This window comes from Oncorhynchus keta, chromosome 30, assembly GCF_023373465.1.
Source record: "Oncorhynchus keta strain PuntledgeMale-10-30-2019 chromosome 30, Oket_V2, whole genome shotgun sequence".
In the NCBI taxonomy this organism is placed as follows: Eukaryota; Metazoa; Chordata; class Actinopteri; order Salmoniformes; family Salmonidae; genus Oncorhynchus; species Oncorhynchus keta.
Genome location: NC_068450.1, coordinates 11,246,393 through 11,266,554, shown reverse-complemented (window position 1 = coordinate 11,266,554; position 20,162 = coordinate 11,246,393). Strand labels below are relative to the sequence as shown.

General features: G+C 44.7%; 1 protein-coding gene and 1 pseudogene across 1 annotated transcript in view; both read left to right on the top strand.

Annotated features, from left to right (window-relative positions):
• LOC118363915 (gamma-aminobutyric acid receptor subunit alpha-4-like) overlaps positions 1–3,882 on the top strand; it is a 45,555-nt pseudogene extending 41,673 nt beyond the window's left edge.
• Positions 3,883–7,468: 3,586 nt separating this feature from the next.
• The window catches only part of LOC118382414 (gamma-aminobutyric acid receptor subunit beta-2-like), a 122,938-nt gene continuing 110,244 nt past the window's right edge, over positions 7,469–20,162 (top strand). Inside the window, exons 1-3 of the mRNA XM_052486964.1 lie at positions 7,469–7,629; positions 7,779–7,879; positions 9,702–9,769. Coding sequence (XP_052342924.1) covers positions 7,553–7,629; positions 7,779–7,879; positions 9,702–9,769 — 246 coding nt within the window. The 5' untranslated portion in view covers positions 7,469–7,552. The remainder of the gene's footprint in view (positions 7,630–7,778; positions 7,880–9,701; positions 9,770–20,162) is intronic.

Below are 20,162 nucleotides of genomic sequence, written 5' to 3'. Positions count from 1 at the left end.
CTACCTGTACATGACCATGTATCACTCCAGTGTTAATCTGCAATATTGTAATTATTTGCCTACCTCCTCATGCCTTTTGCACACATTGTATATAGACTCCCTTTTTTTCTACTGTGTTATTGACTTGTTAATTGTTTACTCCATGTGTAACTCTGTGTTGTCTGTTCACACTGCTATGCTTTATCTTGGCCAGGTCGCAGTTGCAAATGAGAACTTGTTCTCAACTAGCCTACCTGGTTAAATAAAGGTGTTCTCAACTAGCCTACCTGGTTAAATAAAGGTGTTCTCAACTAGCCTACCTGGTTAAATAAAGGTGTTCTCAACTAGCCTACCTGGTTAAATAAAGGTGTTCTCAACTGGCCTACCTGGTTAAATAAAGGTGTTCTCAACTAGCCTACCTGGTTAAATAAAGGTGTTCTCAACTAGCCTACCTGATTAAATAAAGGTGTTCTCAACTAGCCTACCTGGTTAAATAAAGGTGAAATAAATAAATAAAACAATAAGAAGAAGAGACTTGCTTGGGCCAAAATACACGAGCAATGGACATTAGACTGGTGGAAATCTGTCCTTTGGTCTAATGAGTCCAAATGTGAGATTTTTGCTTCCAACCGCCGTGTCTTTGTGAGACACAGAGTAGGTGAACGGATGATCTCCGCATGTACAGTATAGTTCCCACCGTGAAGCATGGAGGAGGAGGCGTGATGGTGTTGGGGTGCTTTGCTGGTGTCACTGATTTAAGATGGAAGGCACACTTAAACTGCATGGCTACCACAGCATTCTGCAGCGATAAACCATCCCATCTGGTTTGGGTTTTGTCCAACTATCATTTGTTTTTCAGCAGGACAATGACCCAACACACCTCCAGGCTGTGTGTAAGGGCTATTTTACCAAGAAGGAGTGCTGCATCAGATGACCTGGCCTCCACAATCCCCCGACCTCAAGCCAATTTAGACGGTTTGGGATGAGTTGGACTGCAGTGTTTAAAAAAAAAATGTATTTTAACCTTTTATTTAAATAGGCAAGTCAGTTAAGAACAAATTCTTATTTTCAATGACAGCCTAGGAACAGTGGGTTAACGGTCTTCTTCAGGGGCAGAACAACAGATTTGATCTTGTCAGCTTGGAGATTTGATCTTGCAACCTTTTGGTTACTAGTCCAACGCTCAAACCACTAGGCTACCTTCCGCCCCAAGAGTGAAGGAAAAGCAGCCAACAAGTGCTCAGCATATGTGGGAACCCCATCGAGATGGTTGGAAAAGCATTTCAGGTGAAGCTGGTTGAGAGAATGCCAAGCATGTGCAAAGCTGTCATCAAGGCAAAGAGTGGCTACTTTAAAGAATCTAAAATATACTTTGATTTGTTTAACACATGTTTGGTTACTACATGATTGTGTGTGTTATTTCATAGTTTTGATGTCTTCACTATTATTCTGCATATATTCAAAAAATGTAAAAATAAAGAAAAACCCTTGAATGAGTAGGTGTGTCCAAACTTTTGACTGGTACTGTACTTACAGTACATATAGATGATACAAAGACAAGAGGGAGAGAGACTACAGAGAGACTACAGAGAGACTACAGAGACTACAGAGACACTACAGAGACTACATATAGACTACAGAGACTACAGAGAGACTACAGAGAGAAACCAGAAACACTACAGAGAATACAGACACTACAGAGAGACTACAGAGACACTACAGAGCCAACAGAGACTACATAGGCACCACAGAAACTACAGAGAGATTACAGAGACTACAGAGAGACTACAGAGACACTACAGAGCCAACAGAGACTACATAGGCACCACAGAAACTACAGAGAGATTACAGAGACTACAGAGAGACTACAGAGGCTACATAGACTACAGAGAGACTACAGAGACTACAGGGACACTACAGAGAGACTACAGAGAGACTACAGATACTACAGAGACACTACATAGACACTACATAGACTACAGAGACACTACAGAGACACTACAGAGACTACAGAGATATAGTGAGAGACTACAGAGAGATAGTGAAAGACTACAGAGACTGCCGAGAGTCTACAGAGAGATAGCGAGAAACTACAGAGAGATAGTGAGAGACTACTGAGAGATAGCGGAAGAGACTACAGAGAGATAGTGAGAGACTACTGAGAGATAGCGGAAGAGACTACAGAGAGATAGTGAGAGACTACTGAGAGATAGCGGAAGAGACTACAGAGAGATAGTGAGAGACTACTGAGAGATAGCGGAAGAGACTACAGAGAGATAGCGAGAAACTACAGAGAGATAGTGAGAGACTACTGAGAGATAGCGGAAGAGACTACAGAGAGATAGCGAGAAACTACAGAGTGATAGCGAGAGACTACAGAGAGATAGTGAGAGACTACTGAGGGATAGAAGCAGAGACACTACAGACAGACTACAGAGATATAGTGAGAGACTACTGAGGGATAGCAACAGACTGCAGAGAGACTACAGAGAGACTACAGAGAGACTGTGAATAGCTAGTGAGAGACTACAGTGAGTCTACAGAGAAATAGTGAGAGACTCCAGACAGACTACAGAGAGACTACAGAGAAACAGAAAGACTACAGACAGACTACAGAGAGACCACAGAGAGACTACAGACAGACCACAGAGAGACTACAGACAGACCACAGAGAGACTACAGACAGACTACAGAGAGACTACAGAGAAACATATAGACTAGAAAGAGATGGAGAGAAAGAGAAGAGAGAGAAAAGGGGAGAGATGATGAAGAGACATGAGAGAGAGAAATTGTACAGAGAGAATAGAGCGAGAAACACACACACACACACACACACACACACACACACACACACACACACACACACACACACACACACACACACACACACACACACACACACACACACACACACACACACACACACACACACACACACACACACACACACACACACACACACACACACACACACACACACACACACACACACACACACACACACACACACACACACACAGGGAGCAGTCGTTACATAAGAGTGTGGAGTGTAAATCTGCCCATCATGTTCCTGTCACAGAATGTTGATGCTTGTTCTGTTGAGAACGTTCTGCACTACAAGGACAGAGACAAGATGGTGGACCCTGCTATAGCTACTGGAACGGATATCTTTAACTCTTATTCTCTCTGACTTTGGAGCTTTCAATTGTATATTCAGAGGACAGGGGGCATAGCGTCTCCGACTTGAAGTATATTTCGAGAGAACATTACTGTAATTTACAGTGAAAGATATACAACCTATATACAAGATATATTGTCAGTGAAAGACATACAACCTCTTTGACTTTCTCTCTGTGTGTTTCTGTCTCTGTGTGTGTGATTTGCCTCACTCCTCATGTTGTGTGTTTCTGTGTGTTTCTGTCTCTGTGTGTGTGTGATTTGCCTCACTCCTCATGTTGTGTGTTTCTGTGTGTTTCTGTCTGTGTGTGTGTGATTTGCCTCACTCCTCATGTTGTGTGTTTCTGTGTGTTTCTGTCTCTGTGTGTGTGATTTGCCTCACTCCTCATGCTGTGTGTTTCTGTGTGTTTTCTGTCCATGCAGAGATGATTGACCCTCTTGCACCAACTGATGTGTCATCTACGGGGAATGTTCTGCAGAGACCTTGTTCAGTCATCTCTGTCCTTCGCTCTACCAACAAGTACTCAACATACACACTACTTTCAGTCCACACAGGAAATGAATATGAAAAAATGTATATTGTCCGACCACATGTAATTCTGTTCACATGTTGCTCTGCCCAGACCTGCTGGGATCAGTTATTGAAGAGGTGTCCATGTCGTTGGCAGAGCTTTGCTTTAAAAATGGATGCATTTGTAACTTATGATTCTCTAGCATCATAAGTACGTGGGGGGCATAATTACTCCCCCCACACACACACACAAACAAACAAACGGAGAAACACACAAATAAAAGAAAAGTGGATGATATATTCTATGATGTCTGTAACTGGTGATGCAACATTCAACCAATGCTGGTCAGAAACCTGCTGTGCTCTACAGAGTCACAGGCCCCACTACAACACTGATCCAAGAGATCCTCTCATCCCCCTCTCCTCTCCTCATCCCCCTCTCCTCTCCTCATCCCCCTCTCCCCACCCTCCTCTCCTCATCCCCCTCTCCTCTCCTCATCCCTTTCTCCTCTCCTCATCCCCCTCTCCTCTTCTCATCCTCCTCTCCTCTCCTCATCCCCCTCTCCTCTCCTCATCCCCCTCTCCTCTCCTCATCCGCCTCTCCCCACCCTCCTCTCCTCATCCCCCTCTCCCCACCCTCCTCTCCTCATCCCCCTCTCCTCTCCTCATCCCTTTCTCCTCTCCTCATCCCCCTCTCCCCACCCTCCTCTCCTCATCCCCCTCTCCTCTCCTCATCCCTTTCTCCTCTCCTCATCCCCCTCTCCTCTTCTCATCCTCCTCTCCTCTCCTCATCCCCCTCTCCTAATGCCTTTCTCCTCTTCTCTTCTCATCCTCCTCTCCTAATAATAATAATAATCTCCTCATCTCATCCCCCTCTCCTCTCCTCATCCTCCTCTCCTCTCCTCATCCCCCTCTCCTCTCCTCATCCCCCTCTCCTCTCCTCACCCCCTCTCCTCTTCTCACCCCCTCTCCTCTTCTCATCCTCCTCCCCTCTCCTCACCCCCCTCTCCTCAACTTTTTAAAAAGTTGTGCAAGGTACTTTAAAAATATATATATTTTTTAGTTTTGATTGGAAGGGGTTTCAATGGCGCTGTTTTTTGCTTCTTTCTTATCACATGATGTGCAAGATGGACAACATTTATCACATGGTTGTTATGATTGTAGTGTTTTTAGATGAATATACTGTATGTTTTTTGAATGTTATCATCTTGTGTGGATGTTATCATCTTGTGTGAATGTTATCACCTTGTCTGACTTGATGTGCTGTGTGTCTACAGATTGAATGAATGTCGTATTGAGTAGACCAAAGCGCAGCGTGGTGTGAATGCATACTTTAATGAATGGACGAAAAAACAGGAAGTACACTTAACAAACTAACCAGACGACCGTGACCGCTATAGAAACTGAGTGCTAACATGCAACATGACATAGACAATAACCCACGAACCACAATACAAAACAGGCTACCTAAATATGGTTCCCAATCAGAGACAATGACAAACACCTGCCACTGATTGAGAACCATATCAGGTCAAAACACATAGAAACAGACTAACTAGACATGCAACATAGAATGCCCACTCATGTCACACCCTGACCAAACAAAGCATAGAAACAAACAACTCAAATAATGGTCAGAGTGTGACAGAATGTTATCATCTTGTCTGAATGTTATCATCTTGTCTGAATGTTATCATCTTGTCTGAATGTTATCATCTTGTCTGAATGTTATCATCTTGTCTGACTTGATGTGCTGTGTGTCTGCAGATTGAATGAATGTTATCATCCTGGCTGAATGTTACCATCTTGTCTGACTTGATGTGCTGTGTGTCTGCAGATTGAATGAATGTTATCATCTTGTCTGAATGTTATCATTTGTCTGAATGTTATCATCTTGTCTGAATGTTATCATCTTGTCTGAATGTTATCATCTTGTCTGAATGTTATCATCTTGTCTGAATGATATCATTTGTCTGAATGTTATCATCTTGTCTGAATGTTATCATCTTGTCTGAATGTTATCATCTTGTCTGAATGTTATCATCTTGTCTGAATGATATCATCTAGTCTGACTTGATGTGCTGTGTGTCTGTAGATTGAATGATTGAATGTCTTGCTACCAACGTTCTATGAGAAATTATACATCTTGTACAAACATTTGACACAATAAACTTTTGTTAAAAACTATATCCTATGTTATTATTAATACAGTATATCCTATGTTATTATAAATACAGTATATCCTATGCTATTATAAATACACTATATCCTATGTTATTATAAATACACTATATCCTATGTTATTATAAATACACTATATCCTATGTTATTATAAATACACTATATCCTATGTTATTATTAATACAGTACAGTGGGGCAAAAAAAGTATTTAGTCAGCCACCAATTGTGCAAGTTCTCCCACTTAAAAAGATGAGAGAGGCCTGTAATTTTCATCATAGGTACACTTCAACTATGACAGACAAAATGAGAAGAAAAAAAATCCAGAAAATCACATTGTAGGATTTTTTATGAATTTATTTGCAAATTATGGTGGAAAATAAGTATTTTGTCATTAACAAAAGTTTATCTCAATACTTTGTTATATACCCTTTGTTGGCAATGACAGAGGTCAAAAGTTTTCTGTAAGTCTTCACAAGGTTTTCACACACTGTTGCTGGTATTTTGGCCCATTCCTCCATGCAGGTCTCCTCTAGAGCAGTGATGTTTGGGGGCTGTTGCTGGGCAACACGGACTTTCAACTCCCTCCAAAGATTTTCTATGGGGTTGAGATCTGGAGACTGGCTAGGCCACTCAAGGACCTTGAAATGCTTCTTACGAAGCCACTCCTTCGTTGCCCGGGCAGTGTGTTTGAGATCATTGTCATGCTGAAAGACCCAGCCACGTTTCATCTTTAATGCCCTTGCTGATGGAAGGAGATTTTCACTCAAAATCTCACAATACATGGCTCCATTCATTATTTCCTTTACACAGATCAGTCGTCCTGGTCCCTTTGCAGAAAAACAGCCCCAAAGCATGATGTTTCCACCCCCATGCTTCACAGTAGGTATGGTGTTCTTTGGAAGCTACTCAGCATTCTTTGTCCTCCAAACACGACGAGTTGAGTTTTTACCAAAAAGTTATATTTTGGTCCCCCCGTGTGGTTCTGAGATTTTTGCTCACCGTTCTTGTGATCATTTTGACCCCACAGGGTGAGATCTTGCGTGGAGCCCCAGATCGAGGGAGATTATCAGTGGTCTTGCATTTCCTAATAATTGCTCCCACAGTTGATTTCTTAAACCAAGCTGCTTACCTATTGCAGATTCAGATTTTTTTCTCATTTTGTCTGTCATAGTTGAAGTGTACCTACGATGAAAATTACAGGCCTCTCTCATCTTTCTAAGTGGGAGAACTTGCACAATTGGTGGCTGACTAAATACTCTTTTGCCCCACTGTATATCCTATGTTATTATTAATACACTATATCCTATTGATTGTATTAATTGGTTTTCCCTGTTCATTGCAAAGTTCACTGAACTACCAACATAAACCAATATAAGGATAATGCTGGAATGATACTAATTGTATTTTGGCTGTTCGGTTCTAGTGGTCTGGACGGAAAGGTAGAATATATTTTTCTCTTCATTACGCTCATCCACTTGTCCCTTTAATTTGTTTCTCTGCGATGGAAACCGCTCATCCACTTGTCCCTTTAATTTGTTTCTCTGCGATGGAAACCGCTCATCCACCACCATCATTACTCGCCGGTGTTTGATATTTTGGTAGGATGTACGCATGCGCCTCTCATTGGGTTCTCGGAGCTTTTCGGAGTAAGTTGGATGCGCGTCCTCCTCACTCGCATCCCGAAAGCACATCGAACCTGTGACGATGGGGAAGCTCAGGAAACACCGCTTTGGAATGTTGACCTTTTCCTTCTTTTGTACTTTTCTCTGCTGTGCGCAAAGGTAAATTGGTGATTGTGTTTTTACGCCCATTCTTCAAATGTCCATTGCATGGCATATATCCTAGGCTATTTAAAGCGCCGTCCCGCTCTATATTGGTTTTAAGTAGGTATTTGCTTGCCGACCACCTTATGGTCTGTCTTCCCCCTCAGCGCCAAAGATCTGAGGGATCCCAGTAACATGCCGCTGGTTAAAGACACGGTCGACAGACTGATGAAAGGCTACGACATTCGGCTGAGGCCAGATTTCGGAGGTAAGAAGAAAGACAAAAGGAAAAGCAGATCGAGATGATGAATGTCATGTTTGCTGCCATTTATGACGTGCAGTGCAATACATGTTTAATGACTTGCTGCAAAAAAAAAACTCCGGTACAATTGTTCTCATCGTGATAAATCTTCCATCCATAGACTAGGCTACCTCTCCAATTACAGTGTTAATACAGTGTAATAGTCTTCCATCCATAGACTAGGCTACCTCTCCAATTACAGTGTTAATACAGTGTAATAGTCTTCCATCCATAGACTAGGCTACCTCTCCAATTACAGTGTTAATACAGTGTAATAGTCTTCCATCCATAGACTAGGCTACCTCTCCAATTACAGTGTTAATACAGTGTAATAGTCTTCCATCCATAGACTAGGCTACCTCTCCAATTACAGTGTTAATACAGTGTAATAGTCTTCCATCCATAGACTAGGCTACCTCTCCAATTACAGTGTTAATACAGTGTAATAGCCTTCCATCCATAGACTAGGCTACCTCTCCAATTACAGTGTTAACACAGTGTAATAGTCTTCCATCCATAGACTAGGCTACCTCTCCAATTACAGTGTTAATACAGTGTAATAGTCTTCCATCCATAGACTAGGCTACCTCTCCAATTACAGTGTTAATACAGTGTAATAGCCTTCCATCCATAGACTAGGCTACCTCTCCAATTACAGTGTTAATACAGTGTAATAGTCTTCCATCCATAGACTAGGCTACCTCTCCAATTACAGTGTTAATACAGTGTAATAGCCTTCCATCCATAGACTAGGCTACCTCTCCAATTACAGTGTTAATACAGTGTAATAGTCTTCCATCCATAGACTAGGCTACCTCTCCAATTACAGTGTTAATACAGTGTAATAGCCTTCCATCCATAGACTAGGCTACCTCTCCAATTACAGTGTTAACACAGTGTAATAGCCTTCCATCCATAGACTAGGCTACCTCTCCAATTACAGTGTTAATACAGTGTAATAGCCTTCCATCCATAGACTAGGCTACCTCTCCAATTACAGTGTTAATACAGTGTAATAGCCTTCCATCCATAGACTAGGCTACCTCTCCAATTACAGTGTTAATACAGTGTAATAGCCTTCCATCCATAGACTAGGCTACCTCTCCAATTACAGTGTTAACACAGTGTAATAGCCTTCCATCCATAGACTAGGCTACCTCTCCAATTACAGTGTTAACACAGTGTAATAGCCTTCCATCCATAGACTAGGCTACCTCTCCAATTACAGTGTTAACACAGTGTAATAGCCTTCCATCCATAGACTAGGCTACCTCTCCAATTACAGTGTTAATACAGTGTAATAGCCTTCCATCCATAGACTAGGCTACCTCTCCAATTACAGTGTTAATACAGTGTAATAGCCTTCCATCCAAATATAACACGTATTTTTCACGTCACCAAAAACCTTTTCCAATGTACCACCTTCAAATGATGAAATAAGATATGCTAGCCTATTCTGTATGGAGAAGAAGGGTCTTTAACTTGACGATCGATTCTATTCGCAGCGGGTAGCCGATTGAACTTCTGGTTGCCTACCATTCTGTTTGAATGGAAAATCATCAGGGGAGTTCCAAATGATGATGCCGATGATTCTAGTCATTTTAATTGACAACGATGATCATTAAGACTGCATGAAACATGCATTATTTAAACTGATGATGAGAGAACTTGGTGACATATCATTGACAGCAACCTACTGGTAGAATAACGGTCACATTTACTCTTATTTCTAAAAGGGAAAGAAAGAATTCCGTTCTCCTTTAATAACCTGCTTTTGTTCGCTTCACAGGTGCGCCGGTGGCGGTGGGGATGAATATAGACATAGCCAGCATAGACATGGTGTCTGAAGTCAATATGGTACGTGCATCATTATCATCCTCCTTATCTGTTTCTCAGTATGCCTGGTTGACTAGATTCCTATAGAGGAACCTATAACCTTGTCAATCCATGTTTGACAGGGAACTTAATGCATGTCACGTTCTGCATTATGGGGAATTATGTTAACGACGTGTGGGGGGGGAGTCTGACGTTAGTTTGATTCTATACAGGAATCGATTCTCAGCTCTGCATTTAGATGTTTTTCCGGACATGGATGATTGGTATCTATTGGTTCCCATTTGAATTCAAAACACACGCTCACTGGCGCACTTCTACGGACATCCTTGCGTGCACAGTCAACGCGGAGGCTGTGGCGTCTTCTGTTTCGGTTTCTTGTATCAAGCCATTGACTGCTATCATTTTGTTTGACATGACAGCGGCGCGCTATAACGCGAAAAATGAAGAAGATTTAAGGGAAAAACCGAGAGAATTCCCATTTTCTCTCATAGTACAAAAACATTTTCTTCAACGTGATTGCACCGCGCTCTCCTTTAGGAGAGGTATCTAGTTCCAGCTTCACTTCACTTTGAAGCGCGACGGGGGAGCGCATCATCAGCTACGTAAATGATCCCCACTCCCCCTGTCAGATCATGAGCGATGACGTAGATATGCGTGAAATAGAACATGTCTGGACATACGATGGTAATCACGAGGGCATTTAATCGAGCTCCACTACACAATGTTATGGGTATGTCCCTAATGGCACCCTACTCCATATATAGTGAACTACTTTTGACCAGAGAGTCCCATGGGTCCTAGTCAAAAGTAGTGTACATTATAGGGAATAAAAAAGTAGTGTACATTATAGGGAATTAAAAAAAAATAGTGTACATTATAGGGAATAAAAAAAAATTGTGTACAATATAGAGAATAGGGGTGTCATCCGTCTCCGTGCTGTAGAAAACCACTAGGTGCATAGAGATGGAATGAGGAGGATCTCTCTCTCTCTCTCTCTCTCTCTCTCTCTCTCTCTCTCTCTCTCTCTCTCTCTCTCTCTCTCTCTCTCTCTCTCTCTCTCTCTCTCTCTCTCTCTCTCTCTCTCTGTGCTCTGGATAAGAAATAGGCATCTTATGTAACATTGTATCAATGGTTTGCTCTGGAGGAGGCTTGTAGGGGAGAGTTCTGTTCTTCTTACCCAACTGAATTCATATTTGATCCGTTGTTGCATTTGGCATGGCTTTTCCCAGTGAATTTTATTGCAAATATGTAATTGAATTTACCTGAGTGTACATTTTGCCCAGATAATACTTGTGTGGCAAGACAGTACATTGTGTTAGTTGGTTAGATGGCTTGGTTGGTTGGGGCTTGATGCTGGAAACACAGTGAGTTGTGTGTTGCTGTGAAGTTTTATTCCTGTGTGGGCCATGTGTACTGAATCACTGAGCTTGCTATAATGCTATAGGTCTGCCTGGATAAAAGCATCATCAGCTGAATTACCATAGTACTTCCTGTGAGGAAGGGATGTGGAAGTTAGTTTTGGTTAAAGAGGATGCAGCAAGGCTGAAATGATGAAAGGGCTGTGGGGTTCCTCTGGGATGTCAACCAGTGATCATCTCCCCTCCCTCCCTCCCTCCCTCCCTCCCTCCCTCCCCCTCCCTCCCTCCCTCCCTCCCTCCCTCCCTCCCTCCCTCCCTCCCTCCCTCCCTCCCTCCCTCCCCCCTTCCCTCCCTCCCTCCCCCTTCACACCTCCTCCCTCCCTCCCTCCTCCCCCCCTTCACCTCCCTTCCGCCTCCCTCCCTCACCTCCCTCCCTCCCTCCCTCCCCCCTTCACACCTCCCTCCCTCCCTCCCTCCCCTGCCTCCCTCCCCCCTCCCTCCCTCCCTCCCTCCCTCCCTCCCTCCCTCCCTCCCTCCCTCCCTCCCTCCCTCCCTCCCTCCCTCCCCTTCACACCTCCCTCCCTCCCCTTCACACCTCCCTCCCTCCCTCCCTCCCCCCTTCACACTCCCTCCCTCCCTCCCTCCCCCTTCACACCTCCCTCCCTCCCTCCCTCCCTCCCTCCCTCCCTCCCTCCCTCCCTCCCTCCCTCCCTCCCTCCCTCCCTCCCTCCCTCCCTCCCCCCTCACACCTCCCTCCCAACTCCCTCCCTCCCTCCCCCCTCCCTCCCCCCTTCACACCTCCCTCCCTCCCTCCTCTGGTTTTTAAATGCCTGGCTGCGTCCTCTCTGTCTCTGACCTGGATTTCCACGTAAGCCACCTTTATCTCTCTAAAGGGTGATGTTACTTTAAAACTCAGAATCCACATCTACAGACGTTCATCTGTAATAAACAAAACACGGCTTCATACAGCCAGCCACTCAGTGTGTAACAAAACAGTGCACGAAAGAGCGAACAGAACAGATTAGTAGAGAGAGAGAGAGAGAGAGAGAGAGAGAGAGAGAGAGAGAGAGAGAGAGAGAGAGAGAGAGAGAGAGAGAGAGAGAGAGAGAGAGAGAGAGAGGACTGACGTCATGCCAACTCCCTGTAGCTATAAGAACATTCTCATTTCATTTCACGGAGGAGAAAGAATTGGCTTGCAGGGCAGGAGCATAAGCATGGCTCTCCTCTCATCCTCTATTCCTCTCCTCTCATCCTCTATTCCTCTCCTCTCATCCTCTATTCCACTCCTCTCATCCTCTATTCCTCTCCTCTCATCCTCTATTCCTCTCCTCTCATCCTCTATTCCTCTCCTCTCATGCTCTATTCCTCTCCTCTCATCCTCTATTCCTCTCCTCTCATCCTCTCTTCGTCTCCTCTCGTCCTCTCATCCTCTCCTCTCATCCTCTATTCTTCTCCTCTCATCCTGTACTCTCATCCTCCATTCTTCATCTCTCATCCTCTACTCTCATCCTCTATTCCTCTCCTCTCTTCCTCCATTTCTCTCCTACAAAACGGCTGCACGGCCGACGCATTTAGACTAAATGAAAACTGCCAAAAATATGATCTCTCTCCCTCCCTCCCTCTCTCGCTCTCTCCCTCTCTCCAATCTCCTTCATTCTCCCTTATCTCTCGCTCTCTCTCTCTGCTCTGTCTCTCTCTATCTCTCTTTCCCCTCTTCCTCATCCTCCCCTCTCCCTATCGTCCCACACATAGTCATTATTACCTTCTGAATGTGAATCCTCCTCTCATGGTTATGTAACAACCTTCCTTCTAACAACAGACAGGTTGGTGGTACAGGAGTTCCTCTCTGTCTCTAACAACAGACAGGTTGGTGGTACAGGAGTTCCTCTCTGTCTCCTCTAACAACAGACAGGTTGGTGGTACAGGAGTTCCTCTCTGTCTCTAACAACAGACAGGTTGGTGATACAGGAGTTCCTCTCTGTCTCCTCTAACAACAGACAGGTTGGTGGTACAGGAGTTCCTCTCTGTCTCCTCTAACAACAGACAGGTTGGTGGTACAGGAGTTCCTCTCTGTCTCCTCTAACAACAGACAGGTTGGTGATACAGGAGTTCCTCTCTGTCTCCTCTAACAACAGACAGGTTGGTGGTACAGGAGTTCCTCTCTGTCTCCTCTAACAACAGACAGGTTGGTGGTACAGGAGTTCCTCTCTGTCTCCTCTAACAACAGACAGGTTGGTGGTACAGGAGTCTCTAACAACAGACAGGTTGGTGGTCTGTAGTTCCTCTCTGTCTCTCTAACAACAGACAGGTTGGTGGTGAGTTCCTACTGTCTCCTCTAACAACAGAGTTCAGGAGTTCCTCTGTCTCCTCTAACAACAGACAGGTTGGTGGTACAGGAGTTCCTCTCTGTCTCCTCTAACAACAGACAGGAGTTCCTCTCTGTCTCCTCTAACAACAGACAGGTTGGTGGTACTGGAGTTTCAGGAGTTCCTCTCTGTCTCCTCTAACAACAGACAGGTTGGTGGTACAGGAGTTCCTTCAAACAGACAGGTTGTTGGTGTCTCCTCTAACAACAGACAGGTTGTTGGTGGTACTGGAGTTCCTCAAACAGACTCTGTCTCCTCTAGCCACAACAGACAGTTGTTGGTGGTACTGGAGTTTCAGAGCCAGTCTTCAAACAGACTGGTTGTTGGTGGTACAGGAGTTTCAGAGCCAGCTTCAAACAGACAGGTTGGTGGTACAGGAGTTCCTCTCTGCCAGCTTCTAACAACAGACACTGGTTGTTGGTGGTACTGGAGTTTCAGAGCCAGCTTCAAACAGACAGTTGTTGGTGGTACTGGAGTTTCAGTCCCTTAAAACAGACAGGTTGTTGGTGGTACTGGAGTTTCAGAGCCAGCTTCAAACAGACAGGTTGTTGGTGGTACTGGAGTTTCAGAGCCAGCTTCAAACAGACAGGTTGTTGGTGGTACAGGAGTTCCTACTGAGCCAGCTTCAAACAGACAGGTTGTTGGTGGTACTGGAGTTTCAGAGCCAGCTTCAAACAGACTGGTTGTTGGTGGTACTGGAGTTTCAGAGCCAGCTTCAAACAGACAGGTTGTTGGTGGTACTGGAGTTTCAGAGCCAGCTTCAAACAGACAGGTTGTTGGTAGTACTGGAGTTTCAGAGCCAGCTTCAAACAGACAGGTTGTTGGTGGTACTGGAGTTTCAGAGCCAGCTTCAAACAGACTGGTTGTTGGTGGTACTGGAGTTTCAGAGCCAGCTTCAAACAGACAGGTTGTTGGTGGTACTGGAGTTTCAGAGCCAGCTTCAAACAGACAGGTTGTTGGTAGTACTGGAGTTTCAGAGCCAGCTTCAAACAGACAGGTTGTTGGTGGTACTGGAGTTTCAGAGCCAGCTTCAAACAGATAGGTTGTTGGTAGTACTGGAGTTTCAGAGCCAGCTTCAAACAGACAGGTTGTTGGTGGTACTGGAGTTTCAGAGCCAGCTTCAAACAGATAGGTTGTTGGTAGTACTGGAGTTTCAGAGCCAGCTTCAAACAGACAGGTTGTTGGTGGTACTGGAGTTTCAGAGCCAGCTTCAAACAGACAGGTTGTTGGTGGTACTGGAGTTTCAGAGCCAGCTTCAAACAGATAGGTTGTTGGTAGTACTGGAGTTTCAGAGCCAGCTTCAAACAGACAGGTTGTTGGTGGTACTGGAGTTTCAGAGCCAGCTTCAAACAGACTGGTTGTTGGTGGTACTGGAGTTTCAGAGCCAGCTTCAAACAGACAGGTTGTTGGTGGTACTGGAGTTTCAGAGCCAGCTTCAAACAGACAGGTTGTTGGTAGTACTGGAGTTTCAGAGCCAGCTTCAAACAGACAGGTTGTTGGTGGTACTGGAGTTTCAGAGCCAGCTTCAAACAGATAGGTTGTTGGTAGTACTGGAGTTTCAGAGCCAGCTTCAAACAGACAGGTTGTTGGTGGTACTGGAGTTTCAGAGCCAGCTTCAAACAGATAGGTTGTTGGTAGTACTGGAGTTTCAGAGCCAGCTTCAAACAGACAGGTTGTTGGTGGTACTGGAGTTTCAGAGCCAGCTTCAAACAGACAGGTTGTTGGTGGTACTGGTTTCAGAGCCAGCTTCAAACAGATAGGTTGTTGGTAGTACTGGAGTTTCAGAGCCAGCTTCAAACAGACAGGTTGTTGGTGGTACTGGAGTTTCAGAGCCAGCTTCAAACAGACTGGTTGTTGGTGGTACTGGAGTTTCAGAGCCAGCTTCAAACAGACAGGTTGTTGGTAGTACTGGAGTTTCAGAGCCAGCTTCAAACAGACAGGTTGTTGGTGGTACTGGAGTTTCAGAGCCAGCTTCAAACAGACAGGTTGTTGGTGGTACTGGAGTTTCAGAGCCAGCTTCAAACAGATAGGTTGTTGGTAGTACTGGAGTTTCAGAGCCAGCTTCAAACAGACAGGTTGTTGGTGGTACTGGAGTTTCAGAGCCAGCTTCAAACAACAGACAGGTTGTTGGTGGTACTGGAGTTTCAGAGCCAGCTTCAAACAGACAGGTTGTTGGTGGTACTGGAGTTTCAGAGCCAGCTTCAAACAGATAGGTTGTTGGTAGTACTGGAGTTTCAGAGCCAGCTTCAAACAGACAGGTTGTTGGTGGTACTGGAGTTTCAGAGCCAGCTTCAAACAGACTGGTTGTTGGTGGTACTGGAGTTTCAGAGCCAGCTTCAAACAGACAGGTTTTTGGTAGTACTGGAGTTTCAGAGCCAGCTTCAAACAGACAGGTTGTTGGTTGCTCCTCTGTCGTTCTCCTTCTCAGATCTCCAGTCTTGAAGACTGAAGTTGCGTCCAGAGTTGCAGTCATTTCCATTTCAGTCCCAGTCGATTCATAAAGCAAACCAAATTTCAAATGCCCATTCCAAATGTTGCTAATTCAAAGGGTTAGGGTTATACAGAATGCTTTATTTTGGGAATCTCAGTGTTCTTCCTGAGTTGACTGGAATTTAAATGGATTGACGGCAACCCTGGTTGCATCCAAAATGGCACTCTATATATGAAATGCACTTCTTCAGGGCTTTGGTTAAGGTCATGGCTAAAAGAAAGGCACCATAGAGAAGGAATAAGTTGCCATTTCAGATGAGTGGTACTACTGGTTTGAATTTCAGCTCCTTCCTGGTCATCATGTGTTCCTTGACATCCCAGGGTAGCCCACAAGAAATCACTGGAGCAAAAGTCTGTTTTTGAAAAAGAAGGAAGCATATAATTATGCAATAATACTGCACATGAGAGACCACGTGTTATGATATTTATCATGGCTGTGATGTGGTCATGGACACGAGGTTGTCAACGTGGCCTTTTTAGGCGCTCTCTGGTCGTTAAGTTCTATTTGTATGGACTGCCATGTAAAGCAAAACTACCCAAGCGCTGTTTGATAGTTTCAGAACCTTGGTTTCTAGGGACGCTGTCCATGGTTCTGAAAACAACGCACCTCTGGTACATGCCAGTCAGATGGAAACATTGTATAGAGGCATTGTCCATGGTTCTGAAAACAACACTGAAAATGTTATCAAAAGACATTGATACATCAGATCAGAATAGAAACCACAAAGACCCCCCTCCGGATGTTCGCAGTATCGACAGCTATTTATTTATGATACTGAATTGCACATTTCCACAGGGCAGAGCTCGTTCCCCCAGGTTCTCATACATGCTGCCACAACTATTCTACACTATCTGTCTCTCTCCAGTGATTTTCTGTGGTTCTTGGTTTCTTCATTTTTTGTCTTCGATTTATTACTACGAATGAGTCTGGCTTCAGTTTGCCTTTTCCTTAATTTCCTCTTCGGCCAAATTGCAACCTCAAATCAAACCACACCTTATTCATAAGGCGGCGTAGGGAAACTCCGGAGAATATGACCCATCTCCTGTTGTGAAACAGTTGCCAGATCGATGTTTATCCCCTTGTCCGACAGCCATTCTAGAAAGCACTTCACCGCCCAGTTGGTTTGTCTTGTCTTGTAGTTTCTTCATTTCTCTCATTTTCTTTGTCGTTTATATCAGCTGATTTAAAAAGCTGGAAAAAAAACAAAAAAAAAAACACTAGACTCAGGTTGCTGGTTCATGTTTATAATGTTAACACTAGACTCAGGTTGCTGGTTCATGTTTATAATGTTAACACTAGACTCAGGTTGCTGGTTCATGTTTATAATGTTAACACTAGACTCAGGTTGCTGGTTCATGTCTATAATGTTAACACTAGACTCAGGTTGCTGGTTCATGTCTATAATGTTAACACTAGACTCAGGTTGCTGGTTCATGTTTATAATGTTAACACTAGACTCAGGTTGCTGGTTCATGTTTATAATGTTAACACTAGACTCAGGTTGCTGGTTCATGTCTATAATGTTAACACTAGACTCAGGTTGCTGGTTCATGTCTATAATGTTAACACTAGACTCAGGTTGCTGGTTCATGTTTATAATGTTAACACTAGACTCAGGTTACTGGTCCATCTATAATGTTAACACTAGACTCAGGTTACTGGTCCATCTATAATGTTAACACTAGACTCAGGTTACTGGTCCATCTATAATGTTAACACTAGGCTCAGGTTGCTGGTCCATCTATTATTTTAACACTAGACTCAGGTTGCTGGTTACTCAGGTTATAACCCCCCCACCAGACACATCACTATAAACCCCCACCAGACACATCCCTATAACCCCCACACACACTCCTCCTCTCCATGTGTTTCAGTAATCCATTGTTTCTTATCAGGGTCCTGGGGGCCCAAACTAAACCTTTGTTTCCAGTCAGAGTCCTGGGGGCCAAACTAATCCATTGTTTCCAGTCAGGGTCCTGGGGGCCAAACTAACCTGTTGTTTCCAGTCAGGGTCCTGGGGGCCAAACTAATCCGTTGTTTCCAGTCAGGGTCCTGAGGGCCAAACTAAAGTCTTGTTCTATCCCGGCACTAACACCTGACTGGTGCTGTTCCCTCACCCCTTAGTGCTGGAAGACCGGTGACAGGGTGTTATGGGATTTTTATCAATAATGACTAAATGAGGTATACTGCACTATAACTGGCAAGAATTCTACCCTGTCTTTCTTGTAGTATTAAATAATGTTTGTTCATTAGGAAGGGGTTATATGGCATGTACCTAGGAAGAAAGGAATGTATGTGGAGATAAGAAGAGGACAGGGAGAGCTCCTCCAGAGTTATAGTGTCTGGGGGAGCCTGGAACAGTCAGCTGAGGGGTTATAAACTGTGGTTAGACTCATGAGAAAATCCATGTTGGTGTGTTTGTATGTGCGTAGTTTAGGATGGTATAAGAAGGAATGTATTTGTGAAAACTTGAGAGCTCTCGCAAATAAATCGGGATCTGATCAATTGTGAGCTGGGAATTCTGTCTGTTTTATTGAAGACCAGAACTTTACGACCTCTGGGTATCAGACAGATAAATATAATTGGAGTTTATGAACACTGATTAAATAATTACATTACACAGGGCCTGCACACACACACACACACACACACACACACACACACACACACACACACACACACACACACACACACACACACACACACACACACACACACACACACACACACACACACAGGTGGTCTCTAGAGAAGCATCAAAGGTCAGCTGTGTTGTGGGGCAATGCAAGCCTGTAGGTCAGCCAGCCCTGCCAACCGGGTCGCACCGGGCACGTGTAACACATGGTGCAACACACGGGGATGTGTGAAGCTCACTCCTCGGCCTGAAGTGAAGAGCTAGCTGGTGAGACGCTTCAGGAGGGTGGTCACGTGTGGAAGGTCCTGGGTTCCAGCCTTGCTGTGAGACGAATTACGAGGAAGCTGTACTCGCTAAGCAAGCAGTGTGACATCTGTTAAGCACGCACACACACACACACACAGCGAGCCAGTGTCCAGGTGGCCATGCCAGCCGGATCTCCATGACATTATAACACGGGGCTAAAGGCTCAGCGGGAGTCAGAGAAGAGACTTTGTGCTCTGTGTGTGTGTGTGTCACTGTGTGTGTGTGTGTCACTGTGTGTGTGTGTGTCACTGTGTGTGTGTGTGTGTCACTGTGTGTGTGTGTCACTGTGTGTGTGTGTGTCACTGTGTGTGTGTGTGTGTCACGTGTGTGTCACTGTGTGTGTGTCACTGTCACTGTGTGTGTGTGTCACTGTGTGTGTGTGTGTCACTGTGTGTGTGTGTGTGTGTGTGTGTGTGTGTGTGTGTGTGTGTGTGTGTCACTGTGTGTGTGTGTCACTGTGTGTGTGTGTCACTGTGTGTGTGTGTCACTGTGTGTGTGTGTGTGTGTGTGTGTGTGTGTGTGTGTGTGTGTGTGTGTGTGTGTGTGTGTGTGTGTGTGTGTGTCACTGTGTGTGTGTGTGTGTGTGTGTGTGTGTCACTGTGTGTGTGTGTCACTGTGTGTGTGTGTCACTGTGTGTGTGTGTGTCACGGTGTGTGTGTGTGTGTCTGTGTGTCACTGTGTGTGTGTGTGTCACTGTGTGTGTGTGTGTCTGTGTGTGTGTCTGTGTGTCACTGTGTGTGTGTGTGTGTGTGTGTGTGTGTGTGTGTGTGTGTGTGTGTGTGTGTGTGTGTGTGTGTGTGTGTGTGTGTGTGTGTGTTTCTGTGTGTCTGTGTGTCACTGTGTGTCACTGTGTGTGTGTGTCTGTGTGTCACTGTGTGTGTGTGTCTGTGTGTCTGTGTGTGTGTGTCTGTCTGTGTATCACTGTGTGTGTGTGTTCCCTCTCTGGAAATGTCGTCCTTCGTCTCTGTCCTCCCTCGTCTATGTCCTCCCTTGTCTATGTCCTCCCTCGTCTCTGTCCTCCCTCTCTCCTCTCCTCTCTTCTCCTCTCTTCTCCTCTCCTCTCCTCTCCTCTCCTCTCCTCTCCTCTCCTCTCCTCTCCTCTCCTCTCCTCTCCTCTCCTCTCCTCTCCTCTCCTCTGTCATCTTATTGCTCTGTTGGGATCTGGCCCTGTAGCATTGTGGTCTTGTTTTCACAAATATACACTGCTGAGGTTGTGTGGTTGAACGGTTGTATGGTTGTGAAGTTATGTGATTGAACA